The 25843-nt window shown below is 45.4% G+C and overlaps 1 protein-coding gene across 4 annotated transcripts in view; it reads left to right on the top strand.

Moving 5' to 3' along the window:
• LOC138491689 (glutathione hydrolase-like YwrD proenzyme) overlaps positions 1-25843 on the top strand; it is an 846074-nt gene that overhangs the window by 542771 nt on the left and 277460 nt on the right. For all 4 annotated transcript variants that reach the window (XM_069618367.1, XM_069618368.1, XM_069618365.1 and 1 more), the window contains one exon: positions 16605-16811. In XM_069618367.1, coding sequence (XP_069474468.1) covers positions 16605-16811 — 207 coding nt within the window. The remainder of the gene's footprint in view (positions 1-16604; positions 16812-25843) is intronic.

Here is a 25843-nt window from a genome sequence, read left to right as displayed (position 1 = left end):
CTGTGCGGTTCATGTTGTGCACTAGGTTTGGTCGTTCTCTAGCCCTCATCGCTGAAGAAAATTCTTCACTGTTTTAATAACGCAAACCTGCACCTGCCCACCCAGAGAAAACCTATTAAAATTAATGTTCATTTTCATCTGGCCAAGGCAATAGAGCATGTGTTTTTTAGCACAACACAAGTGCGCAAGAGACGACTTGGAAAGCGCAATTAGTTATATTGGCTTTTTGACAAACTCTTCTCCACTCGACATAACTGTACCCTCACCCTGAGACATCCCACTCCTAGAGTGTCGTGGCATAGGTGGAGGCAGGACTGTTGGTTTGTGGGTGTCATTATACATTTATACATACCTTATTTTCATGCAATAGCAAGCCCCTGTTCTTGATGACAGGGGTTGTTGGCAAGACATTTTTCCTCTGGTGAGGTGTATACAATGATTTCAACTTTTAATCATATACCTCGATGGGATTGGTAGTAACTGAAATTATTCTGCTTTCAGGTACAAAGGGAATGCCGTTGGGCTAATCTGGATGATATTTATTGTTATTGACAATGCATCAACTTTTGTTTTCTGTGAGACAGGTCGGAAGGTTGCCTGAAAGTCAGGAGGGACAAAGATATGAATCCATCATATTTATCTTTGATTCGTCGTTCTTGCAGTTTTAAGAAACCATAGCATTTGAAGATCATTAAGAAAAGTTACTAGATGCCATGATTTCTTCTAAGAGATAACGATATGCTAGGAAAGCATGTTTGATGGCGAGAAGATCTAGCTCAAATTGCAATAGTTCTTTTCAACATCATCAGGGTTTGGGCATGAAGAGCCGCTAGCAGACCTCAGGGAGGCAGGGTCCCTTTCACAGTGTACAGCGCCTGCTGCAAGATTCAATGCATCCGCCTCCACCGTATAGGTTAAGGATGCATCTGGCATTCTCAGGCCAGGGTGGTGGTAAACTGCGTTTTCAGAGCATTAATGGCTGCCTTTGTGTTGGTGTCTGAATGGAATGAAATGGGTTGCCCTTATTCAGTATGAGTGTTAAAGGCAGTATCAAGTGAGAATATTCAGGAGTAAAAAAACACCTATAAATATTGGCAAAACTTAAGAATCATGGTAGGTCTTTGAGTGTTTTTGGATGTAGCTAATCCAGAACAGCTTGGATCTTTCTAGATTCCTTCTCCACCTCGATTGGGGAGAGCATATAATCCAAAAAAGAATTGAGTTGCTGATGAAAGGTACATTTGGTGATTTCGGGATACAAGATATACAGGTGCAGATGGTGTAGTACATCTCAGACATAGCCATTGTGTTCTTGGAGGGATGTGGAGAACACCAGAATGTCATCAAGGTAGATAATCATGTACACAGAGTATATCCTGGAATACTTAATAGTGGGAGGGTTCAGATGCCGGAGGGGCTTTGCAGAGCCTAAAAGCATAACCAAATATTCATAATGTCCAAGTCTGGTGCAGAAATGCCATATTACATTAACCTCCAGGATAAATATTAAACAAGATTACAGGCCCTTTTTGGATCTGGCTTGGTATAAATGCAGGCAAAGTTGGCTTGCTGTAGCAACATCTGGATCAGGGGCAACAGTCATCTGTTCTCGATCATGATAACGTTAAATTTAGGAAAGTCCACACAATGCCTCAATTCTGTTTCATTGTTTTTGGGGATAGCGAAGATGCGAAGCTCCACGAGAAGTGCAATTATTTGGCTAGGTTATCATTGTCATACTGTTTCAAGATGGTGCTCTTTCTCGGTCAATGCATACCTCCTTTGATATATCATTTGGGTGCCTGGTAGCAATTAAATCTGGCAATCGTATGCTCGATGCAGGGGCACGGTATCTGGTTCGCATGCATCAAAGAGTGGAGTGGAGGAGAAACTGCCTAATTTCAATCAATGTAACTATAAAGAGCCGTCACCCGTCTAGCACTGTGTTGTGAGTATCAAGTGAATGGATCGACAGGATTACTTGAAAATGAGGAGCAGCTCTGGCATCAAAGTGAAGAGTCTTTGGGTATTTCAAGGAGCAGGTCATAAGAGGTAGAGTCTGATGCCAGACAGGGTCTGATGTAAGGAATGATATTTCTCCTGAATGTTTGGGCTCACTATCTTAGCAATAGTTTGGGCCCTGGGGGACTAGGCAAAGTTGATATTGATTAAATTATCTGTGGCCCCTCTATCTACAATTGTCAGTGCCTGATCCCAGTGTTTTCCTGTCCTGCAATGGTAATTAAAATGTTTAAGTGGTGTTAGTTATCATGGGCATTTGGACAGATGGGAAGGGGTTAGAAAGTGAAGATTATGGTTCATCAATAGACCCCACGCTACAGATGAGTGGTTTTGTTTCAAAGTTTACTGGGAATTTTCTCAGGACACAGACGTACTGAATGATCTGTTTTCCCCAAGTTAAAACAGAGTTCTAGTTACTCTTATGTAACTTTCTTCCAATTCTAGGATTCCTCTTTTACTGCGTAATGGTATGGTTTTTGGTCTGTTAGTACATGAAAAGGGATATCTTTCTGTTATGAAGTTGGGTAATCTTGGTTCAAAGTTCCTCCGTCCACCTTTCCGATCTCCTAACCGCTGGTCTAATTGAACTCCGGAGATGATTAACTCTGTTAGTTTGTCAGGAGGGGATACAGCTTGGCTTAAGGAATCCCTGAGTTCTGCTGTAAGGCCCCTACACAAGATTGTAACCTGTACTTCTTCAGGTCATGCAATGCTACTAACACCCAGAACTGTTATTTATGATGCCATAATTTGTAAAGCAGTGAAAACCACGGCATACTTGCTGAGAATGGGGTCATATGCCTCAACATATGGAGAGGCCATGACTGTGGAATTTAAGATAAAGCGGATAATCAAAACTTTCGCTTGTATGACGCTTACACAATGGGATTGTTTCAAAAATGAATCTCAAATTGTGTCATGAAAGTCTTGAACTCGTTAGACTTCACCCTCGTATTTACTGGGACATGGGAGAGCTGGGATTAAGGATGTCGACACAGCTATGGTTAAAGTAGGCAGGTAGTGGTTTGGATCACAAAAGCATTTCGGCAAGTGCTTGCAAGTGTCCCCCCTGTTTTGATCAATTGTCCTCCCATGGATTACCCATGCTAGGAGATTTACTCTGCCTCTTACCTGCAGCTACAGTGTTGCACACCACCTCATTCTCCTGGCAGAAGGCTGCCACTTCCCCTTGGTGATTACTGATGGGCAGGGACATTTACTTTATCATCTCTTCATCCTTGGGAGAACAATATAGGTATTTGCAATCTGTCAGGCTTGAAGATGGACTGGGTTTCAAAACATTCTTGGAAGGAAAGGTGATAGGCACCTAATCCCCATAGGAGTACTACATCTTTCTGGTTGATGGACAGTGAGCAGGAGGATCCCCACATCATGCAGACACACTGCAGAATCAGTCATGGACCAGGTAGGCGGAGAAATCGATCGTTAAAGTGCTGCACGAAAACAGGGAACAATGAAAACCAGCACAAATACCCGTAGACCTTTCATTGATCCCTGTATGAACCTCCTACTTACCCCAGATGACTGTCATTTCTCTTTTTTTAGAGTATATATATATAGGTGCAAAAGATTGTATCTCAGACTCAGCAGAAGAGGGCTGGAGAACCTGGAAAACCCACAGCTGGAAGACTGACAAGGGGGATCCATTAGACATTTGAGCGTTTGCCAAAAAAGCCCATCCTGAAGCTTGTAAAAGACACTTGTTTTTCTTGTGGCATGTGAGCATAGAGGTATTCTACAATCTTCTTTTTGTTATCCAAACAGGTTCCTCCCTGTTCCCCCAGAACCATTAAGGACAACATCTCTGCCCTCGCTCCGGCTCCCTCCGATTTCTATAACCACTCCTTAGCCTCTGACTCTTTCCCCTCCTCTCTCAAGCACTCCCTTGTGCACCCCCTTCTAAAAATGCCTTCTGCCAACCCCTCATGTCCAACCAACTACTGCCCTATGTATACTACTCCCTTTTTTGGGGAAAATCCTGGAGAAGTTGTTCTTCCCCCAACTGATCCAGCACAGTGAGCTCGTTGGTTGTCTACATGACCATCAATCTGGATTCCAAGCATCCATAGGCACGGAAACTTCTCTCCTGAACACCTGTGAAGAACTGCTTGCTAATCTTGACTCTAATTCTCCTGCTGTTCTCATTCTCCTTTACCTCTCTTACGCCTTTAACACAGTCAACCACTCTATGCTCATAAAGCGGCTCCATAATACCCTGGGTATCTCAGACCGGGCACTGGATTGGCTGACCTCCTTTCTCACTGACCGCCCCTCCCAGGTGCTTCTGGGTTCTTTCTCCACCACCACCACTCTCTCTACTTGTGGTGTTCCCCAGGGCTCTATCCTCTCGCCTTGGCTTTTCAACTGCTACCTTGTTCCTCTTGCTCACTTGATCTCTGCCTTCTGCCCTCAATACACAACTCTTCTTCAAGCTCCCCTCCTCCTATTCTTTCTCCTCTATCATACCTGACTTTCGAATGGATTGTGTCCTCCAACGTATTCCACATCTTTGACATGTAATGTCTACAGCTGTGCTACTTCGGAGGGCGTCCTGTTTCGATGGTGTCGGGTCGATGTCCCTCGAAGGCCTCGGTCGAGGGCGACGTCACCGGATGTTATAAATAGGACACATGGCACCCGTAGCCTCAGGTCTGTTTTTTCCACAAACGTGTTTGCTTCGAGAACTCGGCGCGCCTCGTGTATTCTTCGTGCATATGTCTTCTTCATCTACCCCTCTGACTCCACGGTTTGGCTTTAAGACTTTCTGGGACTGTAAGTCTAAGATGTCGATTACAGACCCACGCTGCATTTGTTTGTGGTGTCTGGGCGAGAGTCATGACACTGACGACTGTTCGAAATGCCAGTCGCTGACTGCTAAGGCCTTGCCTGAGCGTAAGGGAAAGTTACAGGTAGGTCGGGGTACTAAACCCAGTAAGTCCCAAAAAGCTGTGAAAGGGAGGTCTCGATCACAGAGTGGGTCCCGCCACTCGTCTTCCTCGTCTCGGCACTCCCGGAAGCGGTGTCACTGGTTGCCTTCCCCGTCATCGTCAGATGATGGCGCTGTGAGCAAAGTGGCTTGTCCCGCTAAATCCTCGACTCCTGAGGAATGGGAGGCCTTCAGGCAGCACATGCTAGCAATTTTTCAATCCCAGCGCACAGTTCTGTCCGCGCCTTCGGAAGAAGCCGGCAGGGAACGGTCACGGTCTGATGCTCGTGCGCCTTTCGGGCCTGGGTCCTCAGCGCGATATACATCGGGAACTGTCGAGGTCCCGTGCGGACAAGGTTCAGGTTCATCGCCAGAGACTTGCCAGATCCAGGTCTCGGTCTTCGTCCCCGGCGAAACCGCAGAAGTCTGGTAAGGGCTTGAGGTCGACGCCGTGTCTGTCGGATATGGAGGTTGCTGCTTTGCCTTCACTCCAGCCCTCGGTGCCGTTGGCGCCGTTGTCGATGCCGAAGCCGTCAGCGCCCTCGACGCCTTCGGGGACATTTGCCCGGAATTTGCCGATGGAGGTCCCTGGTACTGTGGATCCTCCAAGGAAGGCTAAATCCAAGTCGGTGAGGCCTGTTGGGGGACTCCAGACCCACTTCTGTCCCTAGGCAGGAGTTTTTTCTTCCTCTGGATATCTATGAGGATGAGGAGAGGTCAGATTTGGAGTTTGAACATGTTGAGCCGGATGTGGCGCCTGTCTTTTCAGGTGACAGTCAGTTGGTAGAGTTACGTCAATCATTAAATGATGCCAGTGGCTTAGACACATCTCCTGAGGTGGAGTTTGGCAGGCCTGAGCCTGGGGCTCATGCTGAATCCTTTTATAGGAGACTATAAACTGATGGCTAGGGTTACTGAGTATCTTGGTTAGTCTAGTCCTCTAGATACATTTGTTCAGGTTGACTTAACTTATATTTTGGATCAAGGTCCGTCCACTGACCCAGTGTTGCCTTTTCATTTGACTTTGCAAAAAAGGGTGGCGGCTACTTGGCAGACCCCAGAGTCTCTTCCGGCGGTCAACAAGTCGTTAACTATAAAATAATGCCCTTCCAGTACCAACCCCAGCTACCTGTCCACTCGCCCCAGTCCCAAGAGTTTGGTAGTAAAGGCAGCTACGGCCACCTCGAGGCAGGCAGCGTACCCTACCATCCCTCCTGATAGGGATGACAAGCGCTTTGATGGTTGGGGACGCAAGGTGTTTTCTGCTGGGAGTATGGCGCTGAAGTCGGCCAACTCCACTTGTGTCATGGCAAGATTTTCACACACTCTGTGGAATTGCGTCACTCTAGCCGCTGAGCATATTCCCAAGGGGGAAGAAAGGGATGGGTTCCTTGCTCTCGTGCTGGATGGCATGAATGCCATGTGTGAATCCCTTCAGTCTGGGTTGGACACGGCCGACAGTCCATGGCTGTGAGCACCGTTATATGCAGGTTTGCGTAGTTGCGGAAGTCGGGTTTTGCTCCGGATGTACAGGCCCATCTTCTGAACATGCCCTTTGATGGCGTTCATTTGTTTGGCAGCAAGGCTGACGAGAGCCTTGAGAGGTTGCAGACCTCCAAAGCTGCTGCTAAATCTTTGAGTGCAGCAGTGCGTCAACCTCCGCCTTTTCGTCCTAGGGGACAACAGTGGAGGGGGGTGTTCCTTTCGTTATTACTCCTCTTTTGGTAGGACGAGAGGAACCACCAATCAAAGGGGTCAACAAAAAAGTACCCGTGGTGGTCGGGGAAATGGAGGTGCCAAAGCCACTCAAGCATCTGCCTATTTGCCTTCAGGCGCTGCAACAGACACTCCAAAACAGCTATGAGGCCATGTTCCATTGTACGCCGGTTGGGGGCAGTCTGTCTCAGCATCTCGAAGAATGGCGAGCTATTACTTTGGATGCATGGGTTCTGGATACAATAGCCCACGGCTGCTGCCTTCCCTACCTAAAGCAGTCTCGCGACAATCCACCGGGGAGTCTCTCTTTGAAGCTTCCGGATCCGCTCCTTGTGCAGGAATCTTGACCCTGTTGGAGAAAGGCGCTATAGAACTAGTGCGTGTAGCGGAGAGGAACAAGGGATAGTATTCCCCATATTTTTTTATTCCAAAGAAAGACTGGGGACTGAGACCCATCTTGGACTTGCGTTGGTTGAACAAGTTCCTCCGAAAGTTCAGGATGGTCACTCTTTCTCAGGTCCTTCAGGCCCTTCGACTTCAAAATTGGTTGTTGTCTCTGGACCTACAGGATGCTTACTTTCATGTGCTGATTCATCCAAAGCACAGAAAGTACCTGAGGTTTGCGGCTGGCAGCTCGCACTTTCAGTTCCGGGTCCTGCCATTCGGATTGATCTCCGCCCGAGGGTCTTCACCAAGCTAATGGTGGTGGTAGCAGCGTATCTCAGGTGAGGGGGATTCACGTCTACCCCTACCTGGGCGACTGGCTGATCCGAGCACGTTCTTCCGAGCAAGCTCTGGATCATCTCAGCCTCACCTGCTGCTCCTTCCTCAAGCTGGGCTTCTCCCTCAATTTTAAAAAGTCGCATCTGACACCTTCACAACAGCTCCAGTACATCAGGCTGTGTTGGACACGTCCTTGGGAAAGTGCTCGCCTCCCAAGGTAAGGGCTCATCACATTGTACAGATGGTGGACAAATTTCAACATGCTCAGTCTTCCGGCTTTCGTATTCTTAAGGTTGCTCGGCGTCATGGCATCCTGCATTTTTCTGGTGCCAGAGGCTAGACTGAGGATGAGATCCCTGCAATGGGTTCTCAAGATGCAATGGTGCCAATTCTCAGGCAAGATGTCGGATCCCGTTCAGGTTCCACTCTCGGTCTCGCAGGATCTTCTGTGGTGGGCCAGAGAAGGGAATCTGATGAAGGGGGAGCCATTTTGGCAACCTTGGCCGGAGGTGACGGTGGTGACAGACGCCTCACTCACAGGATGGGGGGCTCATGCTGACGATCTGACTGCCAGCGGTCGTTGGTCTCCGTCAGAGTCCAAACTCCACATCAACCTGTTGGAGATGGAGCCATCAGGCTGGCCCTGAAGGCTTTTCTGCCATCTGTGCGGGGGAAGAGTGTCCTGATCATGATGGACAACACAGTGGCCATACATTACCTCAACAAAAAAGGGGGGTAGTGTCACTCCCGTTGTGCAGAGAGGCAATGCAGGTCTGATTCTGGGCAATCTAGCAAGGAATCTCACTCTCTGCAGTTCATCTGGCCGGAGAGGAGACTGCGGCAGCAGACGCTCTGAGCATTCAGAGCACGATCTCTCACGAGTGGGAGTTGGCTCAGGATGTCCCTCTGGACATCCTCGCCCTTTGGGGAACCCCACAAGTGGATCTGCTCAGGACCAGTGCCAACCGGAAGTGCAAGAGATTCTGTTCAAGGGAATTTCCTCTGAGAGGAGCCTTAGGGGATTCATTCGTCGTGGATTGGTCATTCCCACTTCTGTACGCCTTTCCTCTGGTCCCCGTCAATCCTCAGGTGCCAAAGAGGTTGCGGAGGTTCGGATCCCACATGATCCTCATTGCTCCGGATTGGGCCAGGAGAGCGTGGTACCTGGACCTTCTAGAAATGTCCATCTGCCCTCCAGCCCGTCTTCCCTACCGAATGGATCTTCTCTCGTGCGAGGGGGGGGTTTGGGTTCTCCATCCAGAGGTCAAGACTCTCAACAGGCTTGGTGTCTGAAAGGTTGAGATATAAGGATTGGGACCTCCCAGATGACGTGATGGAGGTGTTGCTTTCGGCCAGGCGGCCTGCAACCAAATCCCTGTAACGTTGCCGTTGGCGTACTTTTTGCGAATGGTGCAGGCGACACGATGTCAATCCTTTTCAGTATTCCATTCCCATGGTTCTGTCTTTCTTGCTTTCTTTGGCCCACAGTGGTCTTCAAGTAGGTACCATTAAAGGTTACCTGGCGGCGCTGTCTATCTTCAAGCGCTCATCTGAAGAATGTTCTTATTTTAAGATTCCTTTGATTTCCCAATTTCTAAAAGGGCTCACTAATGTGTTCACACCGTCCCCGTTTCAGGTGCCGGTTTGGGATCTGAATTTGGTCTTGAAATTCCTTATGGCTGATCCGTTTGAACTTTTGCACTCTTGTCCTTTGAGACTTGTCTTTCAAGGACGTTTTTTTTGCTTGCGGTTCCATCCGCTCGCAGAGTGAGTGAATTGCAGGCACTTTCATCTAAGCCACCTTTTACTCTGTTCCACAAGGATAGGGTTGTACTGAGGGTACATCCATCCTTTCTACCTAAGGTAGTGTCTGAGTTTCATTTAAGACAGAAAGTGGTACTTCCTGCTTTTTATACTCCTCCTCATGCTGGTAAGGAAGAGGAGCGACTCCATAGGTTGGACCCTAGGTGAGCTCTGAGCTTTTATATTTCTAGGATGTCCAGGATCTGAGTGGACGATCAACTCTTTGTGGGGTACGCTGGACACCGATTGGGCCAGGCTGTTACCAAACAGACCTTGTCCGGGTGGATTATCCTCACCATTACTGAATGTTACAGATTGGCGGGCAAGGACTCTCCTGAGGGGTTGCAAGCTCACTACACTAGGGGCATGGCTACTTCCATAGCCCTGCAGCGGGGAGTTCCTATTAGGAATATTTGTGATGTAACAACATGGGCTTCTATCCACACCTTTGTCAAACATTACTCCCTGGATACGCTCCATGGTCAAGATATGGCCTTTGGTAAGTTCTTTATTCTGCCATCTGATTGGGTATTCTAAATTCTTCTCCCTCCTCCATTTTCTGGTACTGCTTTGGGAGTCTGTCTAAGATGTGTCAAAGATGTGGAATACATTGGAGGACACAATCCATTCGAAGAACAAGTTACTTCCCTACTGGTAACGTTCTTTGGACTGGATGTCCCTCCAACGTATTCCACATCACCCTGACGGTCTGCCCTTCTGGAGAATTTCTTATGCTATTGCAGCTTGCGTTCCCTCAAGGCTATGTGCAGTCATGCAGGCATTGTGTACGAGCATGCCACACGTTATGGAGGAAAAAACATAAACTGAGGCTACGGGCATCGTACGTCCTATTTATAACATCCGGTGATGTCGCCCTCGACGGAGACATTCGAGGGACATCGACCCAACGCTATTGACACAGGACGCCCTCTGCCGAAAAACTTCTGAAGAAGCACAGCTGTTGCCATTACATGTCAAAGATATGGAATACGTTGGAGGAACATCCAGTTGGAAGAACGTTACCAGTTGGTAAGTAACTTGTTCGTCTATCTGCTATCCAGCCCTGGTGCACTCCAACTATCTCTGTCTTAATGCCAGTAAGACTGAGATTCTTCCTATTGGGACGCATGTTCCCCGTTTCCCCCTGCACTCTGGTCGCCCTCTATGGGCTCTCCTCCTTTCACTGAAGCCAGAAATCTCGGGGTCATCTCCTCTCTCTCTTTCATTCCTCACATCTTGGACTTTGCCAAGAAGGCCCACTTTTAACCTCCACCTTCTTAGAGGCATTCTCCCTTTCCTCACCTTCCCCCAGAAACTCAATGTCTCTAGAGTTCTAGTCCTCTTCAGGCTGGATTATTGCAACAGCCTCTTCCTCAACCTTCCTCTCCACCCCCTTCAACTAATCCAGAATAGGGCTGTGAGACTTATCCTTGGCCTCAAGCCCAGGGACCGTATCTCTCCAGCTCTAAAATCTCTACACTGGCTCATGGTTGCCTCAAGGATCAAATTCAAATCACCCATAAGTCTGTCTGGGACATGTAACCACGCTACCTGCAGCTCTCTCACTAAATTCTGTCATTCCAGATCCCTTCGATCTTCTCTCTCCAACTCTCTGCTGGGGAAATGTTTCTCCAAGCAGAGAGCTGGGGACAGATCTCTCTCCTCCGCTAGCTCCCTCTTCTGGAACAGTCTCCATCTCTATCTCCATCTTGAACCGGTTCACCTCAAGTTCTGCAAACAACTCAAGACTTCATCTTCTCCTCCTTCCCTCTCTCCCTACTATGCTAGCCATCCACACATGTGCTGAGAGTGCCAGCCAGGCCCCTCAGGAGTCCAAATAGGATCCTGGCCTTCTGCCCAATCACCACCAGCATCCACACACCCCCTGCACTGGCCTCGGGCTCACATCTGCCTGTTGAGTGACTTGTCTCAGGCGTGCACTTACCTGTTGAGTGTTGGACCCCCTCTTCACTTGGGATTCCTCTGCCCATTCACTTACCTTCTGTCTGCAGCAGGCACCTCTGGCACTTCTGCCTGGGGCACTCTCTAGCACCTGTACCCTGCCTCCCACCTCCTTCTCTTTCGCAGTAAGGAGAGTGCCGTGAGGGCAAGAGTGCGGGAAGAGTGTGCCATGAATCAGCATCATTCAGGCAGATCAGTGGAGATAGCACAAGGATTGGGCTGATAGCGATCAACGAGGCAGTAAAATATGCTGCTATCGACCAACAAAGCAATAGGTCAGTACTCACCACAAAAATGTACATACAGAGACTGGTAGCGATCGACAGAGCAGTACAATATGCTGTTAGTGTCCCAATTTCGTTTTCGAAAGTTAGGCTGGTAGTGTTATAAAAATCAATACAATATGCGTGTAGTGACCTAAAAAAGATAATTTCATTTTTAGGTAAATGAAGTTCCACGTGAAGTGCTGTTCTAATTTAGAATGCTTTTTACCTCTTTATGTCCCACAGACTATAGGTAGACTAGTGGCAATTGCTAAACTCTTACATGGCTGCTCAAATATACAAGAAATCCCTTACTACCACAGGAGGAAATAGAAAATTACTGAAAACGAAAGTTCCCTGTAGTGTATTTATCAACATAGGTTGATGGCAAACTAAAATAAGTGGCACTTTTTTCAGTTTGCTATTTGTATCTGGCTACATTCATAAAACTGAAAACTATGTTATCTGAATCAAACAAAATCACTGTCTAAACACACAAAGTCTCTAAATAAAACACAGTAACAAAATTGGGGAGCACATTTATTCAATTTATACTGAAAGGCCAATTTTGTGTGCCACAGGGGCTGTGGTGCTCACATTGCCTTTTATTCACAGGATGAGGCAGCGTGCTATCTTTTTCCGCTCACTGAATTAAGTGTTTGGCTATACAACTATGAGTACCTCTAATAAATAGGCACTGCTGCCCCACTATTCTTCAACCATATTATTCATGTATAGTAGGCTGACTTGTTTCGGCATATGGACATTATCAGTTTTTATTGTCTGCCTTCTTCAGGGTTTTCATTATTTTTTTGCACACGTATATACATTTTATTATTTGATGGAAAGATTTGTCCATGTATTGTCACGATATATTACAGCACATGTAAGTCAGGGATCTCTTTCCCTTGCGCTGAATGGGGCGCACAATAAAACCGCTTTTTATTTTTACAATCCCAAATCGTTTTTTAAGGAAGCATGCAGCCCATCTTTCACCCACCCCCCACAAGCACCCCGTGTCACAATAGACCAGGAACTAGGCCGGTGTTTTATCAATTAAGATTTTATTAACTTGTGATTTAATGGGCATATTGAATACACAGCCACCAAGGTGTGGCAACACAAATTTAGAGTCCTTTTAGTCAATTGGCACACTAAGACAACTGAAACATGTATGCCACAAGGATTTACTTTACTGATTTCACCACTCCTATCAACAGTTAAAAACACCAAGAAAATGAATGCAACCCACAGGAAAATGCATGTGCACGCAAATGATTCATGAGTCCCAGCAACCCCTCCCCCCTCTCCCCAACCTAGACCTTCACTAGGCTTGTCAGCTTTGAATGTAAGGCAGTGGCAAGGAATGGGAACACCAGGTTAAAATCGGATTTTGAGCGGGGTTTTTAGAAACAATATAGGGAGGCAGCAATTAATGAAACTATTTGTTTTCCTACACCAGGTAAAATGGGTTTTTATTTAGTTAGGACAGCTGCTATGGGACAGCACACAAGGGTACTTCATGCTGCTTAGACTAGAAGACAAATAGGGCTTCAGAACATACTCGCCAGCACACAATAGGAAAATCAACTTCAGAATATGCAACACATGGGCAAATGGAAAGGGAATGCAGTTGGAAATTCGTTATCAAAATATGTTGGGGAAGAGGAATAGATTAGGAAAAACGTTTTTTAAAAGATTAAGCAAAATTTCCATAGAAAAGCAAATGCAAATTTCACTCGTTTTTACTAAGGCTGCAAATGAAAGGCAGCTCTATGCACGGGGAACTCCCAGTCGGATAACTCAGTTTTCAGTTCAAATGACAGAGGCAGATGACAGGTAGGCTCTAGACAAAGAGAATACTCGCAAAGGGAAATTGGTTTGGGTTTAAAATGACAAATGCAAATAGAAATTAATTTTGTGAAAACACCATTTAAACACACGGTCAAATCCCTTTTCAGCTCACAATGAATTTAATTCTTTGGGGGAACACTTTATAACTATAATGACTCACAAGACACTGGGAAGAGATGTTTAGTTTCGAATTCCAAATATCTCGGTCCAATGAAATAATGTGGAAATTAATTGATTTACTGAGAAAATATACTAGGGATCTACACAAGCAACTGGAGATTCTTCAAGGGGAAATGACTGAAGTGCATAGGAGACAAATGATTTTTTTAAATGGGAAAATTACTACATTGCACAGACAAGTGAAATATTTTTCAATCGGAAATGACTGAATTACACAAGCAAAGAAGATGGGGGATTTTTCCATGGGGGCATCCCTATGGCAATGCTGAAGAAGATAGGGCTTATTTAATCTATGGCTGGGGATGTCTATATTTACAACAGAGGGCTGAATGGGGCACCAGGGAGCATCAGTGCCTCACTGCTGGAACAGCCAGGTTTCAGTCAAGGATTCTCTCTGTCCGCCAAAGTGGTCCCAAGTCAGCTACTCCAGCTCCTGGCTTCACTCCAAGATGTAGGCCTCACTCTGCAATTATGGTTCCAGATTTGGTCAGCTGCACACGTCAAGAATTGGTCGGGAGAGTCCTGATTTGAGCCAGAGTGACTCATTTATAAGGCAAGTGATATCACTGATGTGTCATAGTTCTCGCTGAATGGATTGGGCAGTATTGAAGGGTCCCCTCCCATCCGTGGGCCAATAGGTCCAGAGAAGGTGGGTGTGTTCTGGGAAGCCAAGGGAGGAAACCCAATCCATCATCTAACTGGCACAGGGGGCTGGGGCTGGTTTTTGCACACAGAAATCTCACTGTATGACAAATTCCCTTTCTCATCATATTATGACACATATGCCAGCATTTTTTAATACTGCATTTTTCAATCTTGTCTGGTGTCTGTGTGACCTACTAGTGTGAAGCTACAGTATTTTCTTTTTTTCTCCCGAACTATATTAATGAAAAACATGACACGCAGTGGGTGGAATATGGCTAACATTTTACATCTTTTCTCAAATCCTTATGGTTCTCACATTAATACAGAGATCACAATCAATTTTTTCCTCATAACATTTGGTATGTTGGTGTCCCCAAAATCATTTTTGGCTCACCAGAAGCGGCCAACTGACAGCTTTTCAGAAACCCAAACATGAATCGTGTGCGATTAATATTGCCCAAGTTATCCCATAAACGGCATAACTCCCATTCTGTGCAATGATTGTGCAACTAACCCTAGCTCTGGCCCCCACCCCTCGAAGGGATCTGGTTCTGACTCTGACATCAAGAGGAGTTCCTGTGTTTAGATTAGCCAAAGGCTTCAAGGGCTAATGGCCAGCTTTATGACGCCGAAGTGGTTTTTGTCATCAAACCTGAGGGGTGGGAGGGGCAGGAGAATTCCTCATCTCGTCCCCCTGACAATGGAGCTTTGAAATCTAGTTTCACAGTTGGGGAACCCACAGCAGAGAAATTAAACCAGGATTTCGACGTGCCCCTCACTGCAAGGATTTAACATTTAAATCAACTCTTAGAATTGCACAATTTCAACATGTAAAACCCTCGCACAGTGGTTACCTGCAAACGGTTATTACAGAAGAGCAACATAATATATATTTTAAAGACTTTAGCTGTACATGTTAAAGCTCAAAGTATTCCTTTAAAGACACAATGGAAATGTCCTTTGCCAATTCCAGCCGTGAATGGCTTTCCCTCTGCTGCAATTCAACATCTCCTTGTAGATTCTGCAACTTATTGTTTCCTCTTGTGATGGGCTCATGACGGACAAAGCCTAACTTCGTCTATTACACATTTTGCACACATTTTCCTGAGCATTGTCTTTAATATAAAGGGAAAAACGGATTTACACATTTCCGTTAATATTTCTGCTGAAGTGCATTCTGCTTCACAGTAACTGTAGCTCACAATGCTGCCATCCCATTTAGGGTTCTGTGAACTGTAGTTCTGGAGAATATTATTTCAGCTTTCTCATACTTTGGCAAATTATAGCATTTGTCTTTCCCTTATGCCGGGCAATGAACATTTTTAGACATCTCCAAGTTTTGAGGCCCAAATTCTCTCCTTTTTGTTTGGCAATGGCCTCATTTTGCACATTACTCCAGCACAGGACTTTTACTGAGGGGCATGCTCCCCCCACTGCCTCCGGCCTTTAGTTATGGCATTCAGGGCTATTTCACCCCACAATATAACCTTCATTCCTTGTTGCTCCAGTAACAAATATTGCCAGGTTTGTGTTGGTATTCTACTATTCCTTTTGGAAGATTGTTTGTACCATTTCACATAATGTCATCCTCAATCAGTGAATTACCTGCTGTTTCATTAAGGGTATGATTTTTGCTGTCTGTAATTCATGTCTGAATTGTTTGCCTTTTTGCTCAAAGCCCTGTGCCTTTCTTTTGCTGCTTACATCTGGGGATCGTCCGGTTGCATTTGCTGCATGGTGTTCATATGGTGGCTTCTGTGGGAAGCTCACTTTTATGTGCAGCAAAGCCATGCACTGTCCACGGTGTGAGATATCCGCTGGCATGGACTGGCCCATGGGGCAAAGGGGCAATGCCCAGGGGCTGGGTACATTGGTGCCAAGTAGTGGCTTCAATCTGTTACTGTCCTAATGGGCTTTAAAATACTTTATTTTCTACGGACTGTGCTTAAAATACCCACCTTGTTACTACTCAGTTTGTTGTAAGGTCACAAATTGCTACTATATATGGGGCCCACTTTTTTTCGCTTCGTCCAAGGGACTATTTTGGGCCCAGTCTGACCCTGGATGTCTGCTTCGTCTAAATATAAATGCAGGTTGAAGAATGGGTGGGGTTACAGCTACCTGTCCTACTGCACAAGCATGGACTGTGTCAGTGAAACACTTAATTCAATAATTTGCATTTTTTATTTTACCACTGAATGAAAAACGAAATTACCAAGTCTTTTTGTTCAGCCAAATCCTTTGCAAACTCACAATGAAGTCAGTTGAGTTCAATTATTTGATCACAACTACGTGAAATAAATATTTCTAAATGAATAGTTTTTGAGCTGAGGTCTCTGAATTGAGCTATGTTTCTAATTGGAGAGCAAATGAGAATATCCTATGACAATGCAAACATTGTATTTACCACTATGCAGGTGGTGCTAACATGAATGATGACATTTAAAGAGGTTAAACGTTTTGTGTGCTTGGCTTTGTGTATCCCACAGCTAACCTTGGCAGAGATATTGCAACCTTCCATCGAACTGGCTGAAAAGGGGTTCCCTGTGTCAGAGATTACGGCCTACTTGTGGAAGCAAGACTGGGCAACCCTGCAGGCAGCGAATAACCAGCACGGGGCCGAGCTGTTGATCGAGGGAGAGGCCCCCAGACATGGGCAGGTTTTCCGAAATCCTTTTTTGGCAGAAACCTTCAAGGTAAGAAATGTGTAGGTGACCTGGTACTTGCGGGCAGTGCACCCTATATTTAGAATACAATGCCAATGAATGTACCAAATTAGTTATTTACAGCCGCCTGACTACGCCCTCACCATAGCATGGCTTGGCTGTCAGGAGTTCCTTCATGTCTGAGGACGAATCTATTTCATAATCCAAGAAATGTGTAGCCTTTCCAGAGAGGCAAAACGAGGCCTACATCATGAAACCGATGACATTGTTGTCCCTGGCATGCACGCGCAGGCACTGCAATGGAAGCAAGACTAAGCCAATAAAAACACAACAATGCTATTCTTGTGATGTCTTCTGTATGAAGTCATCTGAAATTATTCGTGTGTGGGAGGTCGACACTCAGTTCACTGCTGTAGAGATCATTTCAAAAGACAGCATCGCCAGTCATTGTGGCTTTTCAGCAAACATTGGTTATATGGGGGCCCAATGGCCACCACATAACTGACATCAATGCATCTTGTAATTTCTTTTTTATTAACATATAAAATTGCGTGTTAAAACCATATACAAATATAATAAATATATATACAAATAAATACTTAAACACAATCATACACTAATTACATAATCATTACATAATTGTACTCAGCACGTCTACAAAACAAAATCCTTGATTGTTACCATCATATGTTAAAACACAATTATTGCACAAACTCTGTCTTAATATAGGTATAATATGTCATTGCCGCCATAATCAGAGGGCTGCATTTTGTACAGTTCTATTTTTGCACAGAGGCAATGCGCTGGTCTTGGAAACAAGACCACGCAAAGCAACAGGGGTTCGAATCCCTGATTCGCGCTTAGAAACCGAACTCAGGTGCGGTATTAGGCGCGTTATAAAAAAACAATTAAAGAAATACATTTTTGTTGAGTTTTAAATGAGAACAACATAAGCCACGCCCGTCCAGTAAGGAGTGCATTATTTTAGCTTTGGATAGTGCAATCATATTCCTAGGCCACATTGCGCATTTGCAATAAACATGTTGCAGGCAAGTCTAGCACTCAGTGCTCCCTGATCAGGGCATTTTAAATCAGCCCACAAAATGAAACCAAGTGTACATACCAATGTATTGGTATTTAGGACTAAGAGTGTTGTCTACCATTCTACAAGTTAAATAATTAGGATGTTTTTGAGTGTAAGAACAACAATAAGAGACACCCTAAATGCAGTCACCAATGGGCAGAAATCATAGTATAATGACGAGAAGTCCCCGGCTCCATTCATTTAAACTTCGAAAAATACTGAAATAAATCCATCTTACAAACTAATTATTGCACGAAACGGGCCTACATGTTAAATCTGATGGCACATACAGTCATTTAAATAGTTTAAACCAGATTTATTGCAAAATTGGATGGAAAAGTGGCTCAATAGCAATCCAGTAATAATACGATTGAATATCAAAGTCAATAAAAAATATGCTCAGTTCATATAATCAAAGCTTATTTTGCAAATGCTTGATTGGGATAGTGGAGGCTCCTAAGACAGTGATTCCTTGTTCTATGATAAATTGCAGAATTGCCTCAGATCTACAGCTAACTGGTTGGATATGCTAAGGGATCTCCTACCTTTCAAGGTTTCAAGGGTGAGAGAGGGGTTGACTTATTTCAGGCCCAAATGAAAAACTTGTGGAGCCCTCAAATAGGACGAACAACGATTGCTGTAAAGATTTCAAAAGAAAAGAAACTCAGAACTCTACTTTGGAGTGTGATGAAAGAAATTGACGAACCAGTCCAGAGTGTGGTAACTGTATTGCCACGCTTCAATAATTGGGCAACCCCAATACATGCGGTGTGGGCACTGTGAAAGCGCATCAACATAGATAACCTTGGTGGCGACTGTTGCGGATCTATGCATGAACAGCATAAATTATATGTGATAGTTGTCCTTTACCGAATTAGCATCTCGGCCCACAGACATACTAGGAGAGATCATGGGCCTCATTACGACCCTGGCGGTACAGGGTTAACGGCGCCGTAAAAGGTGCCGGCACCGTTTACCCCGTACCGCCTCATTACGAGGTCCCCTCGCGGGACCCAGGAAGTAACGCCTGGTCAAACTAGGCGTGCTTACCGGGTCCCGCGAGGGGAAGAGGGAGCAAACAACGGGCCAACTCGTAATGGCCCGTTGTTTGCTCCCTCTCCCATTCCCATTCAGCCCTATGGGGGCTGAAATGGGAATGGGGAAGGACCGGGTCCGGGTCCTTGGAGGGAGAAATTACCGGGCCTTCCGAACTCGGAATGGCCCGGTAATTCCTCATTCGGTGTACCCGGACGCGATTTCGGCGGCAGCCATGCCGCTAATAGCGGCATGGCTACCACCGAGGTCGTAATGAGGGCCCATATCTCAGAAACTAGAAGGAATCACAAATGGCCTTCTATTAAGGACAGGATTAACTTCAAATGAGTCTCTATTACACATAAATGCCTCAATAAACCGGCCCCACTATAATTCAGCAAGAAAATCACAAGAAAAACCTCATCTCAACCTACCATGTCTAGTAACTCCTTTTTCATTACCGTTCCACGGTTTAACCTGAAAAGAGCTGGAGGCAACAGTTTCCCTGTTCAAGCCTCCCTAGCCTGGAACGCTCTCCCCATAGACCTACGCATTGCAGTCCTTCCAAAGCTTCAGGTCCAATACCAAAAAATGGCTATCTGGGAATGGCACTCCTCTTCGGAACACTTGGAGAAGATGAGTCTGCCTTCAATTCCTGCTTGAATACGCACTTGTCCTATGACCTTTGTAAACTGTCGTCTACTGATGTTTTATTTTCACCTCAAGTCATTTGCTCTTGTTTATAGCCTGTATGCATTTCCCGTGTCAGATTGTATCTGTACCGACGCCACAGTGCTTTTCTCCTGTTATGTATGTATCAAACTGTGATGCTAAACTGTCTTTTAATGCACCCAGATACCCTAGGGTGTGGAGCGCTCTATACATAATAAACAAACAAACTAGGTTTGTTTAGAGGCATTTTAAGGGAAATGCTGTGTGTTTAAGAATAATTAACATTGCATGAGAGGTGAGGCATTACATGTTGGGGAAGAGGGGAGGCAGATCTCTTCCCAGATGCTGATGCCTGTGCTGTCAATGAGATGTTTTGCAATTGATACTGGTTGACATCCACATTTCAGAACAAAGGGCCACCTGACGCCAGTCCATGATTTTTTGAAAAAAGGGAAACTTGAAAGTGGTATTATTTGCTAATTGCAGGTGTTTTGGAGTAGGTTGTATTTTTAGTCTCACAGCTAGGGGAAAAGATCTCAAGTCAGCTGAAGCTTTGTGTGCTAAATATATTTACTTTGCCCCACTGGGTACTGGAAGTCAGTGAAGTGAAGCCAAAGAATGTGAAATGTGATCACATTTTGGCATACACTGGAGGAGGTGTGTGGCTGCATTCTGTACCAGCTAGAGCCGAATCCTTTGTCAACCAGGCCACAATAGATTCTTTGTCAAAACTCCAATTTCATTTGAGGTGGGAGCATAGACCACCAAGATCTGATCAGGGTATGTGAATAGCAAAAACAGACTTACGTCTGCGCATATGAAAAACGTCATAACCCACAGGAGAACGGGGAGGCAGTCAAGAGAGATACCTCCTTGCCTTGAAAGTTATACAACGCCAAAATGGAGCACGAACAAGGAAGTTCCTTTGTCTGTTTAATATGAGAAGGAAAACTCTTTGACTCCCATAAAAGGGAACTAAGACTTGCTACCATGCACAACCTATCAAAAAGTCAGGAAAGAGATCCCCTGAAGTTTGTTTTATTTCTTGTGAAAAATAGCATGTCTCTTAAAGCTATGTGAAACCTGTGTTGTATATATCTGTTTCTACCGATGTGCAAAGAATAACAAATATAGTTCTCAATAAACTATGCATTCACCTGGTTAGAATCATGTTTCTTAATATCTGCACTGGTTTCATTGAATAAGCACAAAAGTGAAAGCCTTTCCTCTTCGAAGTATGGTGCCCTTGAAAATGATTGTACACTCCTTCTTATAGTGGATCGGTTTCTGCTTGAAATTGCTTCTCCGCATTCATCAGGACTACTTATACTCTAACTTTCCAGCAATACCAGGTTTTACTGTGGAGCTTAATGGCTTCTCATTCCATGACTTTGTTGATTGGTGGCGCGGCCAAGATTTGTAATTGGAAAAAGGCAGCAGTAAACCCTATATTAATGGTCCCTCAAGCTGTACTTATTTAGGTATGGATCTATTTTTATTTAGTAATACCTTTTTTGCAGAATCTTTCCGTCCTTTATTTCTTTAGATATTCTTTCTGTGTTTACTTTACCATGTGGTGCAAAAAGAGCAAAACAGAAAACCTTTAATTTAGTCTTACTTGACATTCCCAAGCCTAGTGAGGTGTGGGGCTACATCAAAAAATCCCACGACTCGGAGACCCCTCGATCCACAAAATGGATGAATATTCTACCAAGAAGAGCGATATCCTGACAAGTGAAATGAAGGAGTGGCCACTTAACCAGTACAAGAAAAAGGTGTTGAGGCACTTAAAACATCAAAGACAGTGAGTGAGTTTATTTGACCTCCAGGTTGCGGCACAAAGAAAAGAGTGGGATGGAATGACTAAGCACGCCTGGATCACTTGCCATTGTTTTCTTTAAGTGCTCCACACCCTTAATTTCAGTCTACCTTAAACCCATGTCATATTTTCTTTGTAAAATAGATCACGCTGAACACATTCTCTGAGCTTTGAGTTGGTTGTTGATCACGTGGCCATGACAATACCAAAGCGTGCCAGTTGCCAATCCCAAATCCTATGGACTAGGCTGCCATGTCCACAATACACTTTGTTTAATTTCAAGTATCCAATAAGCATGTTTTATGAGCTGCTGCAGGCCATGTTAGCCTGTCTCCTGAAGGGAAGTATTTATTCCCTTTCATATAGACAGTGCAGAATATCTCAACAAAAATGTGACGCCCAACTCCATGCTGAAGCCTGCATCTCGGACACCGACCAGTTAAAAACTAACTCCCACTAGTCAGAAAGGCGGCACCAGAAGAGCAAACAATGGCGCAAAAAGCACCTAAAACTACTAACTCTAAACCCGCATGATCTGGTGTCTGTCTGATTGTGTGAATAGTGACAATGTTATTCTTGCATCATTCGCCCAAGTGGAGATTTGTATTTTACACTTATATGTCGACATTTATTATCCAATCCCTTTGCAAAAGACACTGCATCATCACCAGTCTGCATGAAGTGACACCTTTTCCAAAACACTTTTTAAATTACATGTACATTTACAATATTAGAAATGTACTCTAGTAATCCCCACAATATAACATATAATACATGTGCGTAATCCATCCAATCAGAAGCTTTTAAGGGAAACCTATCTCTCACTGGCTCCGCCTGCACCAGTTGATATTCCTCTTCAAAAAGTATATACAGTTGTAGAAGCGGAAGCGGAGTAAGCCTTGCATGTGTCCGTCCCTGATTTGAACCTTCTTCGAGGCAATAGATGTTGTTTTTGCAGAAGGGTTTCCTGGCGAGTATAGAATCACATTCATTAACTTACAAAGTCTTATGTCATCAATGGAGGCACTTCTTTCTAAACTACTTTTTTTAACGTGTTTATTTTAAACCGGAAGCACAGATGAAAACAATAAAAGCATATCAGAAGCACAAAGTAACCCTCATATCAATCAACTGAGACTGGGCGAGCATAGTACAGAGACCCTGTGGCTCCCACCCCCACCAACTCAACTTTGCCCTGGACCCAGTGGAGCGGGCGTGTCCGTGTGCAGATCATTGCCCAAATGAAGGATCCCTCTTGCCAATTGGGATTTGTGGATCATAGCCAGGAAGTTCTGATAATAGTCTAGGAATGGAGCCCATATATTTGCAAAGCAATGCAGAAAGGCCCGGCTTGGCTGCCGTGACTTTTTCCGCGACCAGGCGGTCCCAGAGCTTGACCCACCAAAGAGTCATCGAGGGGCCCTCAGTTGTCTTCCAAGTGTGGGCTACTGTAATTTTACCCTCCAGCAACAGTTGTGTAAGAAGTTTGGCTGTTTTTCCCGATCTCGAGTAAGCCCCTGGTATTGCGGCGCCCAGTAGGATGGTTTCCGGCACCACTGGGAGCACCACCTGGGTAATGTCCTTTATAGTAGCAATGCATTGACCCCAGAAGGCTTGTACTGTTGGGCAAGACCACCACATATGGAAGTATGATCCTGGCTGTCCACAGTGGCGCGAGCACCGGGGCTCCAGCGCCCGATTGAAGTGGTGCAGGCGTACCGGAGGGTAGTACCAACGCAGAAGCAGTTTGTGGGCACATTCCCGATTAGTGATGCAGAAGGATGAGGAGTGAGTCCTAGACCACATATACACCCACATTTGGTCTTCAAGCGGATGTCCCAGGTCTGCCTCCCATTGTGAAATGTAGGGAACCCTTGTAGTAAGTGTGTTTTCCTGCAAACATTTGTAGAGCGTGGAGATCTTCCCCCGAACTGGTAGTTCTTTTAGTGTAAGTTCAAGAGGGCTCGGGGTGCGCATTGCTGCTTGATGGGTTTGGGGGTGGGAACACCAGTGTCGAAGTTGCATATAGGGAAACCTCTCCGCCTCAATTAGGTGAAAGGCTGCTTTGTATTGTTCAAAGGAGCGTGGCTGACCATCCTCGAAAAGCTGATTAAGGGATTCAAGCCCCCCTCACCCTCCGCAGTCCAGTGTTTGAATTTCAGTGGACGGAATCCAGGAGAGAAGGCCAGATTGTAAAAAATTGGGGAGAAGGATCCAACCCCCTCTGGATGCCCTTATGTTTTAACGCCTAGTCCCAGATTGTAAGGGGTGTGTTTAGTGGAGGCCAAGGTGCCACTCCAGGTTTGGCGTAATGGAGGTGAGACATGTGGCAGGAAACGCAGGGGAAGTGGGAGGCGAGATTGTTCTAATTCCACCCATATCGGGCGTCTTCTTAACTAATTTTACCTCATTACACTTTTTCCGTAGTGTATTTCTATCATATCTATATGTCCCTTTAATGTAGTCCCTCCATCATTTTCATTTTCAAGTTAAACATTTTAAATCCTGCCTCTGTCACATGTGGTTCGTACTTGGTATCTTTATGTGACACATGGGAGAGAATCCTCACTCTTATCTAGATACATTCAAGGAGAGGAAGAATAGCTCAGGGTAACACGTTTGTCTTGGAAGCAAGACAACGCACGTTCGAATATCGATCCTGGGCTTATTATTAAGCACGTAATAAAAGACAACTATAATGATACCCTTGTAATGCAGCACCCACAACTCCAGCACTACCAGTCTAAATTCCCCCATTCTAAGCACTATCTACGACAATCCAAGCACACTCATAAGCTCAGAGAATCAGCAGGTGCTAAGGGATGGGGTCTATGCCACTTCAAATCAATTCAGTACATCCCCAAGATGGGATGATATAAAAACACCGGAAGGGACTCTCATTTGCTCCCAACTGGGAGGATCAACAAGCTGAACAGGTGCGAATAGCTGGATATGTGGCTGAGTGGACTAATACATCAACTACAAGGATCATCTGTTTGATCTCATGCAAATATGGAGAAAGTGGATGCCCTTGTTTTTTTGTTGTTGAGGACAAGGACTTAGAGTCCTTGATGTTGTGCAATGCTGAAAAATCCTAGTGAAGCAAGGTGGCCCAGTTCAATGATAAGTACAGTGAGGCATTCAGAGGGGTTTGAAGCCTATTCTTTTGTGACCAGGAGCCAATGCTGCATGGGGAGTATGTGGGTTAATGTGGTTGAATCCTTTTATCCTGAGGAGTAGTTTAGCCACCTCATTCTGTACTCTTTATAGCTTGTCCATGTAGTATTCTAGGAGTCCTAGATAAAGGCATTTTTGTGTAATACAGATGCTTTATGACAAGCAAGGACAAGTGTGAGGAGCTTCCCCTGGGGACCCAGCAACTAGTACATAGCATGTTCTATGTCTAACTTTAACAAGAGGCAAACAATCTCTTGTTCCATTATCTATGACCAGTTTAAGCATTAAAGGCCGTTTGTGTGGCTATACCATTACTTTTGTACCGGAAGCCCTACTTAGGACCCTGAGCAAACGTCGAGTGTGCACGTGGAGTGTTAAGGTAGCATAGGTACAAGTATTGTCCAGTGACAATGCAATTGAACGCTTTTCAAACCCGGCCACAGAGCCTGGTGCTGGTGGTAAAGCTACTTTGTCCAAAAGCAGAGTTAAGGAAAGAAAGGCCAATCAGCTTCATGCTGAAAGACTGCCCCTTGTTTCGATGGAGGATGCAGTGGGCCCATAGAAGGCGTGTGAGGTTGCAATTTGGTGGCAGGGTGCAGCAAGCAAGAATGGTGGCATCATAGTTAAGGAGACCAGAGGGAGGGGGAGGAGACAGAGTGCAGTGGTAGGCATCGGCAGTGGCAATTGACATCCATGGAGGCAAAAGAATGGATGGGCATATCAGCGATTATTTCTAAGAAGGCCTGCATTCTAATTTGCTGTGGGCTTTAACATTCCACTCAAAGGCCCTCATTACGACCCTGGCGGAAAGCGACTGACCGGAGCGCCACAGCGTAAATAGCGTTTCCGCCATTGCACGAAGGAGCAAAGTGCGGCCCATTCCGACCCATCGGGCACGAGCACCACGGCATGGCGGAAGTGCAAAGTCCGCGATGGCGGAAATGACCCCAAAACGGCCCACACCGCCGCCGTACGGCGCCCCAGGTGCAATACCGCCACCCCTCTTAGCGGTCACCGCAGTGTGCGCCTACCGGAAAGTACGGTGCCCGGAAATATACGGAAACGGAAGTTAAAACATGGGCCCGGAACGGGAAACATCCCGGCGTACACCTATAAATACACCAAAACCACACAACCACTAAAATCACTACCCTGAAACACACCCCAACCCGTCAACCACCCTAGCGAAACCAAGAATAATGGGAAAAGCAGCGAAGAAAGCGTGCGACCGCAAGCGGCAGGTCCACTTCTCCCGTGAGGAACTCACCGTGCTAA

The sequence above is a fragment of the Ambystoma mexicanum genome, chromosome 10, assembly GCF_040938575.1.
Source record: "Ambystoma mexicanum isolate Mex_15411 chromosome 10, UKY_AmexF1_1, whole genome shotgun sequence".
NCBI lineage: Eukaryota > Metazoa > Chordata > Amphibia > Caudata > Ambystomatidae > Ambystoma > Ambystoma mexicanum.
The sequence above is the reverse complement of the archived record's forward strand: the minus strand, read 5'-3'. Positions and strand labels throughout refer to the sequence as shown.